We start from the raw sequence: 26,484 nt of genomic DNA, 5'->3' as shown, positions 1-26,484 counted from the left end.
TGGGGATTTTGCCCACAACCTGGGCATGTGCTCTGACTGGGAATTGAACTGGGAACCTCTTGATATATGGGTTGATGCTCAACCACTGAGCCACACCGGCTGTGCTGAACAGATCTTTATAACCTCACATGAAATCTTAGACATACAGGCCTTGAAGGCCATGTTTAGTGAGAGAAAATATGCTATGTCTTGTCATTGTTCACTGGCTTTCATTGCGTTTCTCACTGAGGCAATTTAGCCTTCTGATGATTCACTGAGCTGAAGTTTATCTGGTAAATGTTCTCTGGGCTAAAGGATGATATGTTTAAGCATAGGTGTTGTTTCACATTTTCCCCATTTACTGTCCTAATTTTCTGTTACCTGAGAGCAGAAGACCCTAAAGCCTACACCTCTATCTTTCATCTTTCACCCATTATGCAGTCTCATATTTTCAGGGTCCAAAGGAAATCTTCATTTCAACATCCAGACAATGTCTGAAATTTAACAAATCAAATGGAAAGTATCCCTTTTTTTCTGGCAGTTACCATTGTGATTCTAAAGACTGGTAAATGGTGTCACCTGTGACTGGCTTCTCTGCCCACCACATATCCATTTTTTCCTTAAGGATCTCTCTAATTTACCTTTTTTTCTCCACTGTCACGTTACTATAGCCCTTTGTAATTTTACATCTGTAGTAGCTTCCTGACTGGTGGGCTACTCTACTCTTTCCTCAAGTTCAAGGATAACCATTTTATAGAATACTACTTTTATAATGTAATTTTCTTGCTAATGATCTAACAGCTCTTGAATCCCTCCTGTCAGACAAAATTTAATTTAAGCCTCACATTTAAGGCATTCTATCAACCGAACCCTCTCCATCCATCTGAACTGTGTAAATCATTATTCTCCTATGTGACCAATCTACCTCCTCTACCCATGCTCCTAGGAGAGAGAGAGAGAGAGAGAGAGAGAGAGAGAGAGAGAGAGAGAGAGACAGAGAGAGAGACAGAGAGAGAGACAGAGAGAGAGACAGAGAGAGAGAGAGAGCAAAGGCATCTTAGCCTTTAACCTGGAAGGTTCTTTGATTCAGACTGCAAGGTTGCATAATGTCCTTTGTGGTAACTAGAGGCTGATGGTGAGCTGCCAAGTACCATCTATTCCTTAGTTACATGGCAATGTATAAATTAACTTACAACATTGCAGTTACACTGCTACACACGTTCTGTCACCTTCAACTGTGCCCCTTGGTAATGGGGAACCTTGCTTTATGCCTACAATTTTTGTACACCTCAGCTCTTCACCTAAAATATAAGCTCCTAGAAGACATAAATTGGGCCTTTGAGGTTTTTTAATACTTGCCCCATGATGCCCAGTGTTCCCAGTGCCCATTGAATTCATTCATTATCAACTGATTAGACATTGTACACTACAGTCACTGCCCTGGGCTTGGAATTAGGCACTGAAGACATCAAGAATCAGGGGCCCAGGAAGGCCACTTTAGTAGTGGCAGTGGCAGCAAGGTGGAGTTCCTGGGGGCAATAGTGCCACAGGGCCGAGCACCAGTGATGTAGGCAGGGAGGTTGTCCATACCCTGGTCTTCCTGAATCTCTAAGTGAACCTGTGACCCACTCACTAAATTTTTAATAAATTCCTTTTTGGCTTCAGTCAACCAAGTATCATTTTGTTGCTTGGAACCAAGAAACCTGACAGACAACAAAAAGGAGAGTACACATGTATTAGCAGTCTTTGAAGTAAGATTGCTTATACGGATATGTTGAAATCTTGTATTTCTCTTTTTCAGAGAAAAGCAAGAAATAGGGAAAAAAACGAAAAAACATTCAGAGGTAGCAAAAACATATATTCTCTTTCAGTAGAGAGACAGTCCATTTTTATACAACTAATACCAGGACATGTTGTTTGAGCATAAAGAATAATATATAAAAATAAGTATAATTTACCAGGTATAGAAATAGCATACTTTTTCTATAAGGACCACATGCCACCCTACATCTTACCCAATGTGAAGAGCCCTTCTGCATCATTCATGGCAAATAGGCCCGCCAAACCCAATTGATAGTGCTTGATGAGGCAATGTCCTCCTGCCTATGATTCTTGTCCATCAGCATAGATCACATGTTTACCTCTGACTATATCACAGCTCTTCAGATGTTAAAAGAATCTTTGTTTCAGTTAAGGCATAGTTTTCAAACTTTATTTTGAGGTCTAAACCTCCCCAGGACATTGTTTATATGAGATTCCTAGACCTGAGACTGGGAAGTGTGATCCAGTAGTTCTCAGCTAGGATCTAGGATCTGTGGGTAATTCTGCTACAAGTGGTTTATGATTTTTATTTATCGAATCCCCACTGTGTGTCCAGTTCTGGATCAGGGGCTGGAGATACAGAAACAAATAGGAATATACATTTCTCCAAATAATATGTACAAATGACCAATAATCATATGAAAAAATATGATGTTGAGTATCAAACCATAATCAAAACCTCAATGAGAGATCACTTCATACCCACTAGGATGGCTGGGATAAAAAATATAGACAATAAATTTCAATGAGAATGTGGAGAAATTGAAACCTTCATATACTGCTGGTAGGAATGTAAAATGATGCAGCCACTTTGCAAAATCAATATGCCTTTTCCTCAAAATATTATACATAGAGTTATCATATGACCCAGCAATTCTACTCCTGGGTGTACACCCAAAAGAAAAGAAAACATATGTCCACACAAAAACTTGTAGACTAATATTGATAGCAGCATTATTTATAATAGCCCAAAAGTAGAAACAACCCAAATGTCCATCAACTGACAAATGGGTAAACAAAATGTGGTATATCCATACAATGGAAAATTATTCAGTCATAAAAAGGAATGAAATACTGTTACAACATGGATGAATCTTGAAAACATTATGCTAAGTGAAAGAAACAAGTCACAAAAACCACATATTGTATAATTCCATTTATTTGAAATATCCAGAATAGCCGAATCCATGGAGACAGAAATCATAGGTTAGGGGTTGCCAGGAACTGTGGGACATGAGATGGGGGTCGGGGGACTGCTAATGGGTAAGAGGTTTCTTTGGGGATTGTATTAGTTTTCTAGGACTTCCATCAGAAAATACATACCACAGACTGTGGGTGGCTTAAACAATAGAAGTGTATTTTCTCATAGTTCTAGAGGCAGGAAGTCTAATATCAAGGTGTTGGCAGGGCTGATTTCCTCTGAGACCTCTCTCCTTGGCTTGTAGATGGCCACCTGCTCCCTGTGTCATCACATAAGGTCTTTCCTCTGTGTAATCCTGCGTGTGCCCAGGATTCTCTTTCCCTCTTTCTTCTTAAAAAGACAGCAGTCAAATTGGATTAGGGCTCTGTCCTAATGGCCTCATTATAACTTAATCACCCCCTGAAAGACCTTATCTCCAAATAGCTGGTTATATTCTTAGATCTTAGGAGTTAGGACTTCAACATCTGAATTGGGGGTGGGAGAGTTCATTATTCAGTCCCTAATGGGGATGATGAAAATGTCCCCAAATCAGATAGTGGTAATGGTTTCAACTCCCTGGGAGTATACCAAAAACCACTGAATTGCACATGTTAGAAGAATGAATTGGTATGTGAATTACATTTCAATAAAGCTGTTATGGAGAAAAAAAAATGGATATGGCTCCTACCTTCAAAGAGCTGACAGAGTAGTCAGGCCAACAAGGATGCTAATAAGCACTTTCAGCTCCTTGCAGGATGACATGCTGGGTGGAGATACACTTAACCCATTTTTATAGAATGAAGAAGACATTGTAGAAGAGAGCATAGCAGCCAAGCCTTACAGGATGAATGTAAATCTGGCAGAGAAGGAGTACAGAGAGGATGTCCCAGGCAGGGCAAATAGTGTGACTTAAGGAACAGAAGCACGAAACCCTGGCATATACTGTGTGACATAGTTATCATGTCCCTTCTTGGTCTAATCTTCTCTTGGTTCATATTATCTATATTTTATCCACTGGATAGAGATTACATTAATAATGAATTGGAAAATGCCTCGGCTTTAAAGTGTGACTTTTCTACATTCATATCTCAATCTCTCCATTTACTTCAGACAATTACCTAAACTATCAGTCTCAGTTTTCGCATCTGTAAAATGGAGGAATAATAACTACTTTTTATGGTTTTAAGTATTAAATGAATGGCACAGGAAACATTTCTAGCACATTTTTATAAGTTATTGCTCAAAATATATTCATCCTATCCCTGTTGTTTCTCTATTCCTTGGGTAACCTGGTTTTAAGACTCCTGAAAATCTTAATCATCATTCCTTGGGTTAACTTTGGTGGCAGTACTTCCCTTGAGATGAGATATCCAGGCCTGAACACAAGGGGCCTGATGGAGCCGAGTATATTCATACTAAAACCTTTTAGACATTTCAAAATCAACTTGGAGTCTCTCTGGAGGTCTTTTATCAGTCACATCATATTATGGTCTCATATTGAATTTTGAGGGGCAACTAGTCTCATCCTCACACACTACTCTCAGAGTTTTTATAGATGAGCCTTTCTACTCTTAAGCCCAGTTTCACTCATTTTAAATTTGAGGATTTTCTTTTCCCAGCTATAACTATAGAACTCCAGGTTTATTTTTGCAAAAGTCAACCTGGGTGGTTTCCAGCTCACATTTCAGCTTCTTCAGTCACTTTGAAAAATTGACTCTCCATCTATTGCTTATGTTGCCTAGCTTGCATCTTCTACAAACTTGGTGAATACATCTTTTTGGATCTTCATGCAAGTGATTGATAAAATGTTGGCGAACATATTAGGGATGGATTCCAGTGACAGTACAAGAGGAAGTACCTGCAAAGTAGCCTGAGACCCAAGACTCACATATTTGGTCCACTTGTTCAGCCAGCCATGCGTCCACATGAAGACTGCATTGCTCCCATATTAAAAGGCTATCACAAGACTCTTCTTGTTGACATCTGTTGACATGAATTTATCAGATGGTCTGAAATCATGATATACCACAACTGATTGCTTCTCTCTGATCTACCAATCAAATAATGCTTTCACAAAATGAAATTAGGTTAATTTAGTGTGGCTTATTCTCCAATGCCCATGCGAGCCCCTGCTGGCCTCTGTCTTATGTTCTAAATGCACACAACCATCTGTTTGTTTAATCACCAGTCCTTCGGCTTTGCCAGAGATTCATGTCAGTCTTATTGCTCTGCAATTTCTGAAAGACACTTTTCATGAAAATTGTAACATGTACTTTTTCATGAAAAGTTATCTTTCAGAATTTGTAGAGCAATAAGACTGACATGGGAGGGGGGTGGGTAGGCAGGAGGACACCTCTTTCTTTTTTCCTAATTATTCATATTATCAATTGTGTTCACTTGATAATTCATATTATCAAGTGTGCAGCTCACTTGGGTCTGACTTTGTCAACTCAGAAGGGAGGATCCCATAGCAGTGAGGTGCCCAGGATTTAGAAGTGGGGTCTCAGTTTTATTACTGAGTGTAGTTTGTCCCTCTATTGACTCTGTGCCTTTAAGTGAGAGTCTTAACCTGCCTGTATCTCAGTTTCTTCATTTCAAGAGTGAGGATTATAATAGTGTCTTAGCGCAGTTCCTGGTACCAAATAACTCCTACTTATGTAGCATTTGCTATTATCATGATTAACATGAGTATTACTGTTTTAGTGACTGGATGCTTTCATGTGATTGGCCTTTAGTTCTGTTTTTAGGGTAATCATTCATTTTTTTAAGATGCATGATTCTTTCTTATAGTTTGTAATTATTTTTCTCTGCCTTTCCACTGAATTGCAAACCCCTGCAAGGCAGAGGCTGTGCCTCAGACAAGCAGAGTGTCTTGCACAGTTCAGGGGCTCCATATACATGTACCAAAATTAAAAACTGCAATTAAAGTGAGAGTTGAGAAGCTTTTCTTAAATTAGACATCAAAGTGTATTACTCCATATGTACACTGGATGCTGTTTCTGAACGAATTTTATTTAAAATAACCACTGATGCCCTGGTCAGTTTGGCTCAGTGGTTAGAGTGCCAGCCCATGGACCAACGAGTCACGGGTTCGCTCCCCGGCCCTGGTCGCAGTCGTGCGGGAGGCAACCAAGCAAAGTGTCTGTCTCACATTGATACTTCTCTATCTCTCTCCTCCCATCCCTCTTCTACTATCTCTAAAAAAAAAACAATCAATGAAAAATATCCTCAGTGAGGATTAACGAATGAATGAATGAATAAATAAATAATAAAATAAAATAAAAATCACAGATGTCCTTTTTGAGGAAAACACTATTGCTGTGTGATTAAAATGAAAACCAATAAATTGTTATGAAGGACCCAGAGGTTGAAACACCCTCTTATAATATGCAAGAATTACATCTGTGACATTATCATCAATAACAGCAACAACAGTAATAGTAGTAGTAATCATCCTACATTCCATGAATTTTGGGATTAAATTTGAAGCCCAGCTGCAGCAGCCATTTTTGGCCAGCATACTAGTGTTCTTCTTTTCCGTTTCCTATTTCTACCTACTCTTGCTGGCCTCCATTTTCTGTTTTATTATATAAGTATGCCAAATCCTCTGTGGAATGAGGCAGAGTACAAATACATGACGGTAATAAATTATGTAAGAAGACATATTTGAAGGGTCAGTGGACAGCCGTACCTTATCACTGCTGGGGACAGAGCAGGAAGAAACCAACACGAAGTGCAGTTTTTAAAACGTGCCGAAACTGTTAAGGACGATTTTTCTAATGGTGTTTTAAAACTGGTAAGTTTTGGGCTCATATTAATGTTGGCTGTGGAATATTTTCAGGAGGGTGTATGGTCAAGTCCTACAACCTTTCTGGGTTCCAGTGTCCTCATCTGTCAAGTGAGGGGGCTGGGCCATCAGTGGTTCCCAAACCTTTGTTGTCAAATAAGATCTATGCTACCTGGGGTGGGAGGGGACATATGCCCTCTCTCTCGGGCTGCTCTTCAAACCTACCATCCCTCAAATCTCTAGAGAATTCTGGGGCTCTCCAAAGCCGTCTTCTGGAACCCTGCCTCTTTGAACTGTGCTGCTCAAAGTGTGTTCCCTGGACTAGTGGCTTTGGCATTACCAGTGACCTTGTAAGAAATGGACAATCTTGGGCCAATCCTAGACCTGTATTGGAATAGATATCCCTGTGGTTTGTATGCACAGTAGACTTTGACAAGCACTGCTCTTAGATCCTGTTTCCTTTCTTTGAGACTTCTTCAGATACCTCGCTTAATGAGTCTAACGATTCTTTTTTCTTCAGTTGTATGAACATGACTTCACTTCTTTATCCTCAAATAAATTCCAGAGTCTTTAGAAACAATGACAGTGGAAAGCCATGCTCAAGACTTTGTTTAGTGTCCTTGGCTTGGTGTTATAACCCGAGGAGGTGTTCTCCTGTGCAGAGTTCCTGTGGACCCCTTGGGCAAGCAGGACAAACTCTGCGCAACCATCTCTTGAAGATGCAGCAAACACGAAGGTTCTGAAATATTTTATTTAGTCAGGCTCCACGTTACCCTCTTGACTCTAAAAAATGCAGCCTATGTAATGAGAGACAGGTGAGTCAAGTTCCCCTCTGTCTCTTCCTCCTCTTACGCAGTCGATAGTAACTTTTTGTGTGTGTTACAGATCAGTGACTGACTCCATAAGCTCTCGTTCAGGGAAACTAGATCCTTCTTAGTAGTAGATTCTAATTTGAGCTCTGTTGGTAGGCTAAGCCCTGGCTTTCTGATGCATAAAAAGAGATTTTTTTTTTTGGTGTAAGTACTACTCAGCAGAAATATAAGACCCAGAATCAGTTGCTTATACCATCTAATGGAAGTATACTACTATCAAGCTTTATTTTCCTTCCTTTCCATTTCAAAATTAAATAAAATGACAACATGCTTTATGCTATAAAGAGAGAGTTTTAGCACAAGTCCACATATTACAATTACCATGATGAAATAGAGACGGAAAATTTAGAAATACAATTCTTTTTTTGCTGTTTTGTCTGTCTGAATGTTAACTGAGGCCAACCAGCACCCACCTGCTACCAATAAGATTAGGGAACTTGATTTCACTGAAACCCTAGATTTTTTTAAAATTTTATTTTTAAGCACCAACTTTCTTCTTGCCTGGACCATAATTTAATTTTACTTTAAACTGGGCTTATCCTTTGTCAGTTTTACCTAGTCAAGGAAATAGAACTAATTGGTTTTTGTTGCTTCTTAAAAATAAGTTTGTCTCTGTATCTTGATTTCATGGTAGGCTTTGCTTCACATCTGGCTTTCTCACTGAAAGCCACAGTTCTGGTGTGTTTCTGTAATGTTCAAAATGAAAACCTGACAAGAATTATGTATTAGAATATAGCATTTTGAATATTAACCTAACATTAATTGTAAATTTGGAGCATATAACAGCTGTAACAAAAGCTAACCTGATTATCTAGGGTAAATTATTCTTTCATATCTGTATTGACATTGTCATGCTCCTTAATTTCCTTGCTGACATAAACAGGATCTTTGTTTGCCCTAAGCTCAGCACTCTGCAAAGTGTGATAGAATGAATGAATGATTTGTTTCATTAAGTCTTATGTCATCAATTTTTATTTTTATTTTTAAGGCATATTACTACTCAATTATTTAACAATTTTGAATCAAATGAGGTTTGCACAATTGAACTTATCAAAAACTGCCCTTTACACACACAAAATCATACCTGCAGAGTTATAGTACCTAAGACAATTTCAAAATGTAAATTTCACCACCTTGCTATGAAAGTAAGTCCTGAGCCCTGGCCAGTTTGGCTCAGCGGTTAGAGTGTTGACCTGCGGTCCGGAGGAAAGTAAGTCCTGAGAAATCTTGTCTCCCTCCTCTGTGTGGCCTGATCCCAGACCTCTAAATCTGGGACTCTCTTACTGGCAGTCGCTCTTTAATTACTCTTAAATGGTAATCAATGAAAAACAGACATGGTTTCATTAGTGCTTCATCAAAAGCAAGACCATTATTCTATTCACTAGGGAAGAACTTGTTTTTTTTGGTTTAATGTTCATTTTCCCTTCTCTAATGCTAAGGCAGGGAAGAGTAGAGTAGGGACCAGGAGTTTTGTTCTTTGAAAAATGGTTTGAAAAAATGAAAAAGTTTTAGGCTGTCTTAGTTACTAGACACTGAAGATCTCTATATTAACACAAGATAGGAGAACATGGTTAAGTTTGGAAGCAAAAGTGTGTTCTTTGGAACTGTGGGTCTGTTTCCTCCTTTAAGAGTTAAATGCTGTTTGACCTTGGACTAATTACTTAACTCTCAGGACTTTAGTAGGTTGAGGCGCTTTGATGAATCTGCTCTTTGAGGGTCTTGTCTAGCTTTAAAACTCTATAAAAACATAAATCCATTCCAAAATAGGAAAGGAAGTTGAATAAAGGGGCAGGATTAGGAAAAATGGGTAGCTTTGTGCTTCTCTTAAGCCAGGTCATTGCAGTAGGTGTCATCTTTGAGATATTGTCAAACATTTGAGCAAAAGCATTTTCCAGGTTGAAATATATTTGCCATTTTCTTTGTCTATGCTAATGTTACTATCAGCTCCTATGGGTAAGTCAGCTTCTGGATAAAGGTGATTTCAACAAGTTTGTTAGGAAGCACATTTTTATAAACTTCCATTTTCTTATGGATTCCCAGCATTTAAGCTGATATATTTCCATAAGGGAAAAAAGCAGATATGGGAGTTGTGATTCCCATGACTTTTGCAACAATGCTTGGTGTGCTGTTTATTATGATCATTTAGTAGTCAACAAACATTTAAGGAACATGCACTGCGTGCTAAGACTTGTGCTAGATACTGCGGATACAGAAATGAACAAAATGTAATTGTTCTCATCTGAGGGTGAAGCCCAACAAATAAATATGAAAATACATAAGTGTCAAAGTGATAATTGCAATGATGGAGGTAAGGAGTGAGTTGAATTTTTTAAAGTTAGGAGTATGTAAACTTGGTTCCATTCAAATATAGTCAGGTGCTGAGAATTCATAGTGAATGAAGTATGACCTGGCCTTCAGGGTACCTGCAGTGCAGTAAGGTAGCTTATGTTAGATGATGTCACAGGATGCAATGGGAGCTTAGAGGAGAGGTCCCAAATTTGCTCGGGGTGGGGGAAGAGCTCAAGTAAGACTTTTATTTATTTATTTATTTATTTATTTTGTATGTGCCCCTAGCGGGAACTGAACCTAGGATTCTCTCTGGTCCACAGGCCGATGCTTCAACCGCTGAGCCAAACTGGCCAGGGCTCAACTAAGACTTTTAAATAGAAGTGTCTCACAATGCTTCAAAATGAACAAATGTCATCTATAGTTCTTGGAGCTTTGTTTTACCTTCTGCTAAAAATTAAAATGACCAATCTTGTGATTCTAACACCTAATGACTTCAGTCTTAATTTCTTATGTTTGAGACTGTATAAAACAAAGTAATTCTGCATACTACTAACTTTTGTATCTCCAGAGAATTATAGAAAAGGGCATATTTATTAAAATATGTTTTTTTTTTTAATTTTGGCAGGGGGAACAATAAGGGGGAGAGAACAATTATTTTAGGAATTCTTTTTCTTGGTCTTTACCTTTTTTTGGGGGGTGTAGGGGTACATGCCCCTAGTGGGAACCGAACCCGGGACTCTCTGGTCCGCAGCCAATGCTCCAACTGCTGAGCCAAACTGGCCAGGACTTTCTTGTTTTTTTCCATCTCAGAGTTTATTATTATTATTATTATTACTATTATTATTACTATTATTTCTACATTTTATTTATTTTTTTATTGCTGAATTATCCATGCCCTTTACTTTACTTTTTTCCTCCTTGCCACTCACTTTAGAGTACCTCCTGTTTGCCATCATAACTTCTATATCTAAAATCAAAGAAAGGAAGGAGACAGTGGTGAAATTTTAATCACATCTTCTTTATCCAGGCCTCTATGGAAGAACACTTTGGTTGTTTCCATGTCTTGGCCACCATGAATAATGTACAACCACTATGGGAATCAGTATGGCAGTTCCTCAAAAAACCAAGAATAGAGTTTCCATATGACCCAGCAATCCCTCTTTTGGGTATCTACCCCCCAAAATAGAATTTTCTATCTCAAGTATTTGGTAATGCCTGCCTGGGACCGTGTGTGGAGTATGAAGTTGGGCTCAGCAGGCGTTTGTTCTTCAGTTGCCTGATGTTTGCCATAGACACCTGCACTGTACCGTGATGCCATTTGAGCCCCTGCTGTGTTTCAAACCCTGCTTCATGCTTGTGATCAGGGTGGAGAGGAAAAGACCAGATGAATCAGAAGTCTACTCCCAAATGAGCTGAGATCAGCGATTTAATTGTTAAAAACAAAAGCAGCTCCTAGATTATAGCATATGATGATGATCCATAAAATATTTTTGTTCTTTCTCTCTGACCACAGTCATTAAAATATGTTTTTAAACTGCTGAGAGAAACAAAAACAACTGAAATTAAAAAAAAAAAATCCACCTGGTATATGCTTCACTAACATCTCCAATATTTCTTTCAGCTACTCCTTAGGTACCTTTAGTTCCTGGTTTTTCCATTTTTCTCCCCTTTTTATTTTATTTTTTTAAAAATGTTTTTATCGATTTTTAGAGAGAGAGAGAGAGAGAGAGAGAGAAACATCAATGAGAGAGAAACATTGATTGGCTGCCTCCTGCATGCCTCCTTCCCAGGGTTTGAGCCCACAAGCTGGGCATGTGCCCTTACCAGGAATTGAACCAGTGACCTCTCGGTGCATGGGTCAGTGCTCAACCACTGAGCCATACTGGCTGGGCTCCCCCCTTTTTAAAAAATTAAATCTATTGGGGTGACATTGGTTAATATGATTATATGTTTCAAGTGTACAATACCATAATATGTCATTTGTATATTGCATTGTGTGCTCATAACCCAAAGTTTAGTCTCCATCCATCACCATTTATTTAACCCCCTTTACCCTCTTTAACCTCGTCCAGCCCTCTTCCCTCTGAAAACACCATACTGTTGTCTACATCAATGAGTTTTTATTTGTATGTTCATTTTTTTCTCTATGGTTTATATCCCACATATGAATGAAATAATATGATTCTTGTCCTTTTCTGTCTGACTTATTTCACGTAGTGTGATACTCTCAAGATCCAACCATTGTCACAAATGGCAGTATTTCATCTTTTCTTATGGCTGAGTAGTATTCCATTGTATATATGTATGACATCTTCTTTATCCAATCAACTATTGAAGAACACTTGGATTGTTTCCATGTCTTGGCTACCATGAATAATGCTGCAGTGAACATATGGGTACATATATTTTTACGAATAGATATTTTCAAAATTTTTGAGTAGATACAGAAGAGGGATTTCTGGGTCATATGGTAGCTTCATTTTAAATTTTTTTGAGGATACTCCATACTGTTTTCCATAGTTGCCACTAATTCACATTCTCATCAGCAGTGTATAGGGATCCTTTTTCTCCATATCTTCTCCAACACTTGTTGTTTTTGTCTTGTTGATAATTGGCTTTTCCATTTTTTTTCAATGTGCCACTTTTTTGATACATATTATTCCTGACATTATATTTTTTCATGCCCTTTACATTTTACAATTATATGTCATATTAAAGGGGATAAAATAGCTTTCAAAAGGATGTTTTTCACTCATGACATTCCTACCTGTAAAAAATCCCTTAGATCTTAAGTTTTAAGACTCAAATAACAATTAACCTAATGAGTCCTGGCAAGTTTTGCTTAGTGGTTAGAGCGTCAACACATGGAGTGAGGGGTCATGGGTTCAATTACAGTTAATGCATGTACCTGGGTTGCAGGTTCAAGTGCCAGGCCTGGTCAGGGTTGTGCAGGAGGCAGCCAGTTGATGTGCCTCTCTCACATTGCTGTTTCTCTCTCTCCCCCACCTCCCTCCCTTCCACTCTCTCAAAAAAAAAAAAAAAAAAAAAAAACAATGGAAAAATACCCTTGGGTGAAGATTAACAAAACAAAACAAAAATTAACCTAATGAGTTAAACCTTTGGCGGTTCAATTTTCATTACCCCAAATGTTTACAGTGGTGCCTGTTAACCCCTGAATGTGCTTCTGTCATGCATAACTGCCTTGGTCAGGGCTCCCAGGTGCAGATAAAAGCAATCACCCTCTGCATGGTTTAAGCAGAAGGCAGTTTGCTCAAGAACACAGATAACACATAGTGGCAGTGGGAGGGCAGAGGGAGCAGGCTGACAGCTACATTTCTAGAAACATCAGCCAGAACCACACCACTGAAACCACCTGCTGCCACTGCCCCAGGGCCATGCTGTTTCTTATGACACCTGTGTTAGCAAAAGGGAGGCCCTGGGTCTACTCTGTTTTTTCACATAGCTCACTCTGAAGGCAAAGTCTTGGATGGGTGGAGCTGACTGGTGGAACCCAGGTCAGATACTGGCACCCCGATGTAAGGGAAGCAGGAAATGTAGGGTTTGTTTATGGTCTGTTTGTTTTTACCTATCTGGGGAAAATAGGACCCACAGTTTAGAGATCTACTACAATTGTAGGGAGGTTGTCTAAAGATGCTGGGCAGCAAGAAATGACAGGTGTCAGAATGATAATGTCTCATATAGCAATATAGCAGCAGGCAAACTGTGCATACTGGCCTCGACTGTTAAAGAAAATGTGTAGCAAAAAGATGGAAATCCACAGAAATGTTAGTGCTGATTATTTCTATGGCAAATTGTGGGTAATATTTTCCTTATGTTTTGTTTTCAAAAATTTCTACAATGAAACTATATTTCCTTATAAATTAGGGGGGAAAATGACAGCTTACCATTTGCAAAAGCATTCATTAAAATAATTGCAGCCCTGCTAGACGGATGAAAGCTCTATCTTAAAAGGCCTGAGCAGATTTAATCATCTTTCTGTTGAACAAGTGAATGCTGAATCCAAAAGAAAAAAAAAATAAAACAAGCAAAAAAGTACTCTCTGTTTAAGCTGAGGTTAAAATCTGTTTCCTGTGGCATTGTCCTCAGCGGTAGCAGCAATCACATTAGAATCATAAATCAGGAGGGCCTCAGTCACCATCTACCCTAACTTTATAGCATTCATCCCAATCTTGAGTTTTTTAAAAAACACAACCATATATACACACACACATTTGTGCATACTTATCTGTTTAATATCTGTCTTCCCCAGGAGACTTAAGGGCAGGGACCATGAATCCCCAGTGCCCACTACACCATAGACACATAGGACATTCTTACTATATACTTGCAATGCGTGGTTGTCGATGGTGAAATCACAAGGGAAGAGAACATAACTAGTGGTCTCTAGAGTAACTGGGAAGTCTTCCAGTCCCACCAGCTGACTGGCCCTCACTGAGATGGTTGTGGCTGCATAGGACATCTTACTGCTACTTTCTGCAATCCTCACTGGAGATTCTAGAGCTCTTTTAGTTCCATCAGCTCATTTTCTCCTTGAAGACCTTTTTTCACTCCTTCCCCCTCCTGAACACCAGAAAACACGAGGTTCCTGCTATTTTCTATGGCCTACTTTGGAAAGAGCGCAGGTCTTCTGCTCTTAGGTTCCACTATTCACCTGTGAGTTCTATTCCTATCCTGCTCTCTGAACCTGGCCTAGGGGTCATGAGCTCTTTTCAAGGGTTTGGTAGTACCTAGCTTTCTTGCTTCCCTTCATCTGGTCCAGAGGGTCTCTTTCTCGCCTGGGGGCAGGGAGGACACTCATCCACTGAGTGTTCCTCCATGTCTTTTCTCTTTGGCCTCAGTCTCTCCACTGGAAAATCAAAAGCTGGGGATTTGACTCATATTCCCTATAGTTTCTGAAGCTACCTTTTTCCATATGCGGCTTCATCAATGGGGAAAATGTGAAAGGATATAAGGAAATTGGGGGAAAACAACCCTTGGTTAACATCTCAAAAATATCATCTGTCCTATTTGTATGACAGGTGGAATGAAATTAGCTATAGTTATCCCACATTTCCAAAATCACTCTCCAAAGTTTTTCAGTTCATTACCGATTCTAGAAAGAAAGAAGCATGACACTCAGGAGAGCGAACAGAAAGTTTGCAAACTGAGGAGTCTGACAGGATGCTCGTTTTTACTGCTGTCATAAAGTTTCTCCCAAACAGTTGAGAGTCTGATAAAATAAACATCTGTCATGTTATTTAGGAGTGGGTGACAGGCTGAGAGTCACTGAGCAGGTGACAAGCTGTCCTTGACTTGGTAAGTCTCCATGCTTTCTTTGGCTGATACGGATCTCATATTAAGTGATATGCAATGAGAGCTCCCTCTGTCAGTTCAGTGACACAATTTTAGGTAAGGAAGGAAGGTAGAATGTCTCCATGTCAGCCAGAGATGATTGTATTAGATATCACCTGTCTTAGTAGTCCTACCTTCATCTGCTAAGCTGTGGGCAAGTGAGATTGTACGCTCTATCTGCAGGCTGCCAGACAAGGCTCAGGTAACCACATGTAAAATGCCATGCTCTGTTGCACAGTGGTTGATGTTTGCAAGGAAAACTAAGTATCTTGAAGCTTTTTATAGCATCTGTTCCTTCACAGCAAGAGAATATTACAAGTTTGTGTAAGGCTTTATATTGTCATGCTTAACCACTGTGACTTTTACAACTGCATGTTAGCTGGGGCACAGGAAATTACTGGAAACACTGTGAAGATGCCATTAAGCTCTGCCTGCTTCTTTGGAATCTTTAGAAGTTACAGAAAAGCGTCGCTGCGTCTGTCATTTCAAGCTCCTTATATTATACTAACTATACTATAATATACTGAGATGCCACTGTTAACAACATGAGGTTATTTTTAAACAAATTCTTGATAGAATCGTAAACTGTTACCAAGCAAGCATTTCTCTAGTGTCCACTTCATTATCAAGTAGAGGCCTAATAGGGTGTTCTGTAACCAGCAGAACCAATGCAAAAGCAGCGTTAGGGAGAGGGAACCAAATATTTCAACTTTCTAAGTTGCAGTCACGTTAAAGAGTCTTGTGAATGCTGAGCAGAGCCTTGAACAGCCATCCCCTCAGTGTGACCGGACCGCCCAGTGTGGGGACAATGCCTGCTGTGCTTGTCTTTCGGGTGTGGGGTGAATTCAGGATGGGAAGACCATGAGGAACATTTATAAAGAATACTAGATTTTTACATTTTTTAACCAACGTTTTAGAATTGTCTTGTCAATTACTTATTTAACCACTTTTTTTTTTTTTTTTTTTTTGCAACTTGTCAGGTTGTTTTGGTAAGCATTTGACTTAGTTCTCCTAGCAAAGATAACTTTCACACTCATGCTTCATCGGTTTGTCATATTTTAGTCACAATTTTACAATAATGAGCACAACTGGCATAAACAAGTTTGAGAATAAACGCAGTGACTTTGGTAAGCACACTAGTCTAACTGAAGGACAGAAACGGGGGTGCCAGAGAGTACCTACTAGCCCCAGGCATTCCCTTTGGCAAAGGCAACCATTGGTTAAAGGGTCCTTAATTAAGAGCGTTCTATAGAAATACATTTTCATTAACATGCATAGGTGGTAACTGTTAAAGAACATGTTTTGAAAAGTGATTTCTAGTCCAGGTGCTGCAGAACTTGCCTTCCTAGCAGCTACAGCTCACTTAGATCAGTGGCGTTGCCTGTGCACAGGTGGTGCTCTAAAGCGCTTCTCCCCTGCAGCCAGTTTACATTTTGGTACTATAATTGGTTTGTGCATCAGACTATTTATTTTCTTAGATGGGAAGAGATAATGTTTTGGTCCACTCCTTATCACACTTTTTACAATAATAATTTGGACTTTTAGTGAGTTTTTGTTCTATATATATATATATATATATATATATATATATATATTCAAGATCCTAAATATCTCTGTCAATGTCTTTAGATTTTTTTCTTTTCTCCTAAATACTAGTAGCAATAAAGCATACTATGCAAAGGATCATTTAAAAATACAAAATGAATAGATATTGTCCTATTAATAGATTTAGGACATTTTAGAGCTTAGAGACGGAGAGAAGCATGTGTGTGTGTGCATTATGTGTATTATACACACACACACACAGAGGCAGAGAGAGAAAGTCAGAGAGAGAAAGAGATAGGCAAAGCAAGAATGGGAGACAGAGTGATAGATATTATATTTATATTACATTGTATTAGATTACATTATAGTCACATACACATATGTATAAAGAGAAAGAGAGACAAAGGGATACAGAGACCAAGATAAGGAGACACCAAGATAGAGATATAGAGAGAAACTGAAAAGCAGACAGAAGCAGAGGAAAACAGATAACAGAGAGAAAGCACACACACAGAGAAAAAGAAACAAAGATACCATGCAAAAGAAGAAAAATGGAGAAATCTAGAGAGACAGAGAAAGGGCCACCTCAGTGATGTTGCTCAAAATTAGCTCCATCTCTGCCCTGTTTGACCCAAACTATAGAGTCACAGGTGTGGAAGTCAGAGGCCTTGGCGAAGCTGTGTTACTGACTAGGACGGCAAGGCAGGTCCAGGCACCATCTAGCGGTACAGTGTCACAACAGGCAATACCAGACCTATGAGTAAGTTGTAGCCTGGACAGTAATTAGATGGCTCTGCTCCACTTCTTCAGATCTATTAAATGTGTGGTTTTTGTTTCTTTTTTTTAGCTCTAAATATGTTTAAACATTTTTTTTTTTTTTGGCTGCAGAAAGGTATTGAAGGAAATCTCTGTTGGAGAACTCAATCCAAATGACACTGTGCAGGCCAATTTGGAGGCCCAGCTCCTTTCCAAGCTGGACCACCCAACTATTGTCAAGTTCCATGCAAGCTTTGTGGAGCAAGATAATTTCTGCATTATCACGGAGTACTGTGAGGTGAGAGTTTCCTTCTCTTATCAAAATTTTAATAAAATTTGTTTCATACAAAAAGGTATTTGTAAAGAGATGTCTCAGAAGCTCAATCAAACCACAAACTGAACTCATGACTTAGAGTTAAGAAGGATCATCTGTAGGTAATTGACAAATTTGTTTCTAATGAAGGGTTTCTGTCATTTGGAAAATTCAGAAGGAATATATTTTAAGAAGAAAGTGCTGTAGAAGAATGCTTCAATATCTTTGGGGGGGCATTCCCCAAACTTCTTACCATGGTGCAGTGTTTAGATGGACATTGAAATTCCATAATAGGGGCCTGGACAGAGCTGAGATACATCTCCTGAATTCTGGCTTTTAAGCCTATGTCTCATTTCCCCCAGTGAGAACTGGACATGGAAATCAGGCTCATTTTCTCCATAGAAATCCTTCATATTTATTGATTTGTGATTTATGGCTTCAGGTATTTGCATTTTCCCCTGCCACTCCACATTCACTTCACGGGATAATAGGCGGTGCATTTTACCGATCCCCAAGTGAGGATGAGGCTGCTAAGAAGGTACCAGAGGGGGAAGTTGACAAGGTACAGCTGTAATGTGTATCTGTGCATTTACTCTTGAGAGACTAGGTTGAGGGGAATTACAAGAGTTGGATCAGATCTAAGATGATGGAAGAGTATGTGGAAGCTACTACACTCACCTCCTCCCAGGACCAAAGTGGAATTACAACTGAAATAGAGCAATCTGAATAACCAACTGAAGACTAGCTTGAAGAGAAGTCTTATAACCAAGGATTTACAGAAGAAGCCACTTCGAGACTGGTAGGAAGGGCAGAGACTTGAAAGGGGTTGGCTCAGCTCACATGGGTGGCAGTGGAGATTCTGGAGGGATACCTCAGCTGCAAACATTCCCCCAAGAAGCATGGGGTCAAAGTCCCAAGCCGGGCTCCCCAGCCCAGAGCTGGAAATAGGTGTCTACCTAACATGTGGCTGTGAAAATTTGTGGAGATTCTGTCCACTAGGGAGAAAAGAAAGTCTGCTAGAGACACAGGCACCCTCTTAAAGGGCCAGTGCACAGCCTGGCTGCTGTGGCTCAGTGGGTGGAGCATTGTCCTCTGGACTGAGAGGTAATAGTTCCATTCCCGGTCAGGGCACATGCCCTGGTTGTGGGCTAGATTCCTCCAGCAGGGGGTGGAGAGAGCAGGAGGCAGCCGATTGATGTTTCTCTCTCACATCAATGTTTTTGTCTCTCCCTTTCTCTAAAAAAAAATCAATAAAAATACATTAATAAAAGAAAAAGGGCCAATGCACAAAATCTTGTTCACAGTCACTCACCCTGGGCTTCAGTGGAGAGAGGGTGGAGTGGTCTAGAGTCACATGAGGAGAGACTGGGGTTTGTGGGTCAGAGGAGAGAACTGAAGGGACAGCGACCAGGATCCCTGTGCTGAGTGATTCTCCCATACCACAGAGGCCATTTTTCTTGGGTGAAGCACCTCCCCCCCATACAGCATCAATTTAGGGGAGAGCAATAGCCCCACCTTCTGGACTCCCTGCAGCCCTACCCTGCAGAGGTTACGCCCTGCTGAGGGTCAGTTGCCTGGGTCAGGATGAAACCTATGTAATTTTATTAACCAATTTATCCCCAATAAATTCAATAAAAATTGAAACAGAAAAGTTGGATCAGCAAGAGAATACCCAAAGATGACATTGCTCAGACAATATCTCCCAGAACATTCTGAGAGCTAGCATTAACCAAATGTACCTTGGAAGAATTTAGTTCTATTCTCACTTTTGAATGTGTTTAGCTCATCACCTGCGCGTTGCTGGGACCAAAAAAGAATGGTGCTGAAAAAAAGAAGATGCTCCGTAGAGTGGAAGGCAGGCTTATTTTGGTCAGAAACTTTGGGGAACAAGAGGGTGCTGTGTATTTGAGACATAGAAAAGAAGAGGCAGGTGGAGAAGCAGCTCAAAGGGGTAGGGGTGACAACAAAAACCAACCCTGCTTGTGCTTTACACATTAGCCGATGTATCATCCAAAATGAAACCAATAGCCAGGTTAAAGTATGTGAAAATCTGAGGTATTCAATCTCCAAACAGGACATTTGGATGAGTACTTCTCCTTCATTCAGTGGATTGTTAAGAAAATCTATAAAATGATGGGTTGTTCAAAATGGTGATAATGAATAGGTAGTCTGGCAATTATGTCGCTAGTCCGTGCAAGACCACTATGACTCACATGCTATAATCCAATCATTTTCTTCCTTCAGCTCTGTTCAATAAATAAACTATCTTGTGTGTGAAACAACTGACTTCTAGTGCTTATGACTATTACCGCTTCCTCCATTGCTACTTTTGGCACTTTGAAATTTCCCGGCCTTAAACTTTTTCACTGTAGTCAGTACTGTCCAAAGGAACTTTCTGTGATGATGGAAATGTTCTATATTTGTGCTGTTTAACACAGTAGTCACTAGTCGCAAATGACTGCTTAGCACTTGAAGTATGGCTAGTGTGATTGAGGAACTCGATGTTAAATTTTATTTAATTTTAATTAGTTGAAATGTATATAACCATATGTAGCTAGTGGCTACTACTGTATTGGACAGATCTAGATGATAAGCTATAACTTTCCTTTCCTGCATTCATTACTTTAATTTTAATTTTAGCCTATCAGAAAAGTCACAAGAAAAACACAATGAACTCCCATTTACCCTTCATTCAGATTTCCCAACTATTATCTTTTTTCCAAATTTGTTTTTTTCATTCTGTTTATTCATTTTGTGTATCTTACTTTTCATGAATCTTTTGAAAGTAAGTTCAGACACAATGTCCCTTTGTCCTAAATGCTATTTTGTAAGACCGGATTGTAATTTTCCTATATAACTATAGTACAGTGATCAAAATCAGGAAATTAACATTGATACAGTGCCAGTATGTAATGCAGGGGTTCTCCCTCAAAAGTGTGATCCCACACTAGAAGCATCAGCATCACCTGGGAACTTGTTAGAAAAACATGTTCTCAGCCTGCACCCCAGCCTGGCTGTATCAGAGATTCTGAGGGTGGGATCTGTCAATCTGTGTTTTGAGAAGCCCACCAGGTGAGTCCGAAGCATAGTGAAGTTTGAGAAGTGCCCATCTAATCCACAATTCACATTTAAATTCAGCTTGTGTCCCAAATATGCCCTTAGAAAGGACATTTCTATAAGATTTTTTCTTGTGCAGAATCCAATCCAGGATAATCTGCGTTAATTTTAAAATGTGGGTGGTTTCCAGGGCCTGAGTTGCTCTCCGGGGAGGGGTGTTGCCATAGTGACAGCTGCTGGCAGGGCCTGGGGACAGCTGTAGGGCTTCCAGGGCTTCAGCTCTGAGCTGGTCAGGCTGTCTCTCCCTGCTCCGGAGGAATGCCTTGGGCGTCTCCCTCATCTTCAGACCCGAATTTGCTCTCAACTCGTACAGCCTTGTCCTCTTTTTATTGAGATAAAATAATAATACTGAAAAGGGCAGATGGCCAAACGTGCACCTCATAGGAAAATGCTTCACCATGGGAATACTTGGTCTTTTTGTTGCCAAGTTTCCTCTTCTGTAATTTAATTTAATAAATACATAAATGCATTCATGAGACTGCTGTATCCACGCAACCCCTTGGATATACCACATCAGGTTAGGAGTGTCAAAAGCAAACGACTGAATTTGCACAACTTCTTAAGATCTAACCAAATCTTTGAGGGGGAATAATAGTTCCAAAAACACCAAAGGGAGACAGTATTTCAGATATTGGTGTCTTCTAGTCTCCCCTGCCCAGGGGAGGTGGAACCACTTGCTGTCCCTGTCCATCCTTCAGAGTTTCCACGTCTTCATCTGTGCTTGGCCATTTCCTTTCAGAACGTCCTCCCTAGTCTCACATGTTCAAATCCTACCCATCCTCCCAGGCCCCGCTGAAATGCCTCCTCCTCTACAAAGATCTCCTGGCTGGAAATCATTCTCCACCCCATCACCCTCTCAGCATTTTATCTCTTGTGGCACTCAGCACTTTATACATAGTATAAACCATCTTAGTTCTCAACATATGGGATTGATCTTTTTCTGATTCATTTTTATGTCACATCATGGACCCATGTTGTGAGCCACAGAGAAATTAGTACTCAGGAAATTTCACTTTGTTTTTTCTGACAAATTTTTTACCACTTGCTTCCAGCTGTCTCCCATCGCATTTCTGTCAAATGCTGATGGTAAAAGATAAAAATACTACCTGTCACATATGTCAAAAGCATTTTGTCCTACTTTATTTTGCTGGTAGACCTAACAATGTACTGCACAGGAGACCTGTGAGACTTGCCTGAAGGTTTTCATTTGAGTTGGGATAAGGCATCCCCATAAGCTTGGGTGTTAAATTAGTAGACAAAAGAGAGACTAGGTGAGATCACATATCTTCAGGAGAAAGAGAGAATATATGACTATCAGGGCAAAAAGCAGGAAAGGTTGGACTTATCTGTTTCCTGCTTGCTGATATTAACATAGCTAAACAAAAATTATATCAATATAATGGCAGTGTTCATCCTTAACTACAAATGATAGTCACCAAGAGAGCTTTCAAAAATCCCAAGATCTGAGGTATACCTCCAGAAAGTCTGATTGAATTGATCTGGAGTAAGGTCCAGACATTAGGGTTTTTTTAAGCTGTTGGGGTTATTCTAATGAGCAGCCGAGTTAAGAATTGACCGAAAAGAGGAGGAGAATGGTTAGTGTGGGGACAGAAAAGTAGAGTCATAAAGGGAAACTTCATCAGTGTTTGTGGAGCACTGAGCCAAGATGGGCCCAGATCTGAGAACAGGAAAGTGTGGCCCGGTGGTGAGTGTGGTTTATCTCAGGCCACCTAGCTTGGTGCTAGTATGATGAAATTACCCAACTTGTTCTCCTTGCTCCCTGAGAAGCCTTCTCATCCCAAGTCAGCTCTCCACATATGTCTTTTCTAACAGGAAAAACTACAGACTAAACCAACATGAGCTCCCTGTTGTATTGGCCATTCTGGCTCTCACTGCATATGAATACATTGTCATTCTATATTATTTTTTGGTGCCTTCAGAGTTTAAAGTTCATAAAGGCCATAGTAACCAAGGGTCTTTTCTTTTTTTTATCCTCACCCGAGGACATTTTTCCATTTTTTGTTCAGATAGAGTGGGAAGGAGAGAGAGGAAGAGAGAGAGAGAGAAACATCGACATGAAAGGGACACATCGAGTGGCTGCCACCCGCATGACCAACCAGGGCCAGGGACAAACTGCAACCGAGGTACGTGCCCTTAGAGGGAACCGAACCCGGGTCTCTCTGGACCGCAGGCCAACACTCTAACCGCTGAGCCAAATCGGCCAGGGCCCAAGGGTCTTTTCAAAAGCTATTACTGAACCCCAACTCTGTGTCAGATGCAAGTCCAGACATGGTATGGGGCAACAGAGATTATATGATATTTCTTTAATGAACCTGTTTGTTAGTTTAAATGAATCATTTATATCAGTGATTTTCAACCTTTCCATCTCATGGCACCCGTGAGCTAATTACTAAAATTCTGCAGCACACCAAAAAATATATTTTGCCCATCTGAACAAAATATAGGTATAATTTTGATTCATTCACACTTGACAGCTATTTTGTTGGCTATTGTCATTTTTTTTAAATTTAACAATCTAAGGGAAAAGTGGTCAGTTTCCCTGACTAAATAGTCAGGTACTATATGTTTGCAAATTCTTACAGCACACTGGTTGGAAGTTACTGATTTATGTCAATGGCTGAAATGTAAGGGGGATGCGGAACCTGTCAAGAAACAGGTATAGTTGCAGTGCTATGGGAGTTAAGAATAGAGAGAAATGACTTTGGACTGCAAGGATCATGGAAGGGCTGGGATACATATGGGAAGGATTTGGTTGAAGGATATGGGATGGGGCAAGGACATTTTAGTTAAAAGGAATAATGTGATAAAAGGGTTAGAGGTAGAAAGCACGGACCATGATTTTGGAACCTGATACTTCACCTTTAATTGTAATATGTTTGCAGTTAAACACATTCCCTAATGTTAACATCTTATTTAACCATAGCACAATGATCAAAACCAGGATGCTAATATTTTGCCAGTTTCCCCCCTAGTGTCTTTTGTCTACTCCCAGGATCTAATCTGGGATCCTACATTGCATTTAATTGTTGTAGCTCCTGTGACAGTTTCTCTTTCCTGTCTTGTTTTTTATGACCTTGACACTTATGGTGAGTATTGGTAAGATATTCTGTAGACAGTCTCTCAGTTTAGATTTGTCTGATATTCTGTCATGATTAGATTGAGGTTATATAGTCTGGGCAAGACTACTGCAGAAGTGATGATGTGTCGTCTCAGAGCACCATATGAAAGGGTACAGCACCATATGAAAGGGTACATGATGTTAGTGTATCTTATTACTAGTGATGTTAACTTGGATTATTTAAGATTCTTTCTGCTGAATCTCACCACTGTAAAGTTACTGTTTTCCTTTTTGTAATGGATACCTATCTTGGGGAAGATACTGTGAGAGTGACCATGTTAATATCTTGCTTCTCCTCAAAATTTCCCCCACTGATTTTAGCATCTTTCAGTGGAGATGGCCTGGAGTAATGTTTACTGTGATGTTTTGCTCATGGTGATGATATATTTCCCTCATTCTTTCTACATTTACTATTTGGGATTTTCAAGGAGAGCTATCCCACTGTTCCTTCTCCTCCATTTATGTATTTATTCAATTATTTATTTATATTAGCATGGACTCATACATTTTTTATTCTGTGGGTTATAACTCAATACTACCATTTATTTTGTTGCTCAAATTGTTCCAGCTTTGGCTGTTGGAACTTCTTCAAGTTAGCTCCTGTATCCTCTTAACATGCCTATCTCCTTTTTCAAGAAGTGGACTCTTGTTTATTAATTACATTTTATAGATGAAGAAACAGGGCTCCAGAGCAGTGGAGTGATTTTTTCGGCAATCACGTGGCTGGAGTGTTGGATTTCACTCAGGGCTGGTGGATTGGAAAAACTACCCCTGTTTAAAAATTTTTACTCAGATTGTTCTAATTCCCTTCTTAATACTTAGAGTCAACCAAATAGTCCATGGTTCCTATCTTCTCAAGCATGCAATTATCTGCTTCTACATGGACATGAATAAGTTGAGATACATTGTTTCATTGTTTATATGAACAATGGTAACCAAACATGTTTCAAATGGAGGCCCTAAACTAAATACAAATTTCAACACAGCCACACTAATCAAGCCTGAGTGTGACTTATACAAAATAGAAAACTGAAACTTTAAGCCCTGGCCAGGTGGTCAGAGAGTTGGCCTGTGGATCGAAGGGTCTCGGGTTGGATCCCTGGCACCACTTGGGGCAACCGTGCAGGAGGCAGCCAATTGAAGTCTCTCTTTCACATTGATGGTCTCCCCCCCTTTTTTCTCTCCTTCGCCCCTTCCCTCCCTTTTTCCCTCCCTCCCTCCCTCCCTCCGCTCCACTCTCTCTAAAAAATTAATGGAAAAAATATCCTCGGGTGAGGATTAACAACAACAAAAAAGCCCTGAAACTTTCAGTTATAAGATGAACAAGTTCTGGGATCTTAACATGCAGCACAGTTAATCTCATTGCACTGTACACCTGAAATTTACCAAGAGAGTAGACCTCAAGTACTCTCACCTCAAAAAAAAAAAGGAACTGTGAGGTGTTGAATGTATCAATCAACTTGACAGAGGTAACCATCTCACAGTGCACATATACACATTGTACATGAAAGCTGTCTCTTTTCTTGACTTAGTCTCACCTATCTTTATGTTTATTTATATTTATATATGGAAACATGTATATAAATTTGCACACGCATTTTAATATGATGTTATTAATTATTTCATTTTCTCTCAATAGGAGACTAGATAAGGTTTGAAATAGTGGAAAGTGTGTGGACTTTGGCATCATACTGTCTTCTGTTCAAATCTTGGTCCCTTTCCTTGAGCAAGTTATTTCATTTCTCTGACCCTTTTCCTGACCTTAAAATAGTGTAACAACACATTCTGTCTGCTAGGTTTTTATGGTGATTTGAAAAAAGCATGTTGAAAAAGTGGCTTTGCACCTAGTAAACCATCAATAATGGAAGTTGTTATTAGTTCATTATTTCATTACTATTCCCTTCTCCCCTTTCCAGTTATTTTTAGAAGGGAAGCTAACTTTTACCTCTTTGAGTTTTTGACTTGCAGCCTTTACTATAGGAATTCATGCCAGGGGGTGGGAAACATGCACATTTTTAAACACTAATAGGTCTGATAGCAACTTTCAGGCAAATACTTGCCAAGAATCTGTTTGTACTGTGGAAAAGATTTGAAATTTCTCTTATGTTTCTTGTTTATGTAAAACTGTTTAAATACAGCAAGTAAGTGGGTTGAGTTTTACAATCTTGACATTCCGGTGGGTGTCAGTAGACTTTTGCAAGTGAAATTGGCAGTGACATGTAGCCACCAGGCTAATTAGCTCTCAGAGAGTCCTTGCAACATCATACTGGTTGCGTGTTGGGTCTACAATTAGAGACACACCTTTTTCTGTCTTTCAAAGCCATTGCTTATGGT

At 39.6% G+C, this 26,484-nt stretch overlaps 1 protein-coding gene across 1 annotated transcript in view; it reads left to right on the top strand.

The window, feature by feature from the left end:
* NEK11 (NIMA related kinase 11) overlaps positions 1-26,484 on the top strand; it is a 223,150-nt gene that overhangs the window by 28,602 nt on the left and 168,064 nt on the right. The window contains 1 exon segment of the mRNA XM_036266721.1: positions 17,714-17,879. Coding sequence (XP_036122614.1) covers positions 17,714-17,879 — 166 coding nt within the window.

The sequence above is a fragment of the Molossus molossus genome, unplaced genomic scaffold, assembly GCF_014108415.1.
Source record: "Molossus molossus isolate mMolMol1 unplaced genomic scaffold, mMolMol1.p scaffold_m16_p_18, whole genome shotgun sequence".
NCBI classification, from domain to species: domain Eukaryota; kingdom Metazoa; phylum Chordata; class Mammalia; order Chiroptera; family Molossidae; genus Molossus; species Molossus molossus.
Note: the sequence above shows the minus strand (reverse complement) of the source record. Positions and strands in the feature narration are given on the sequence as shown.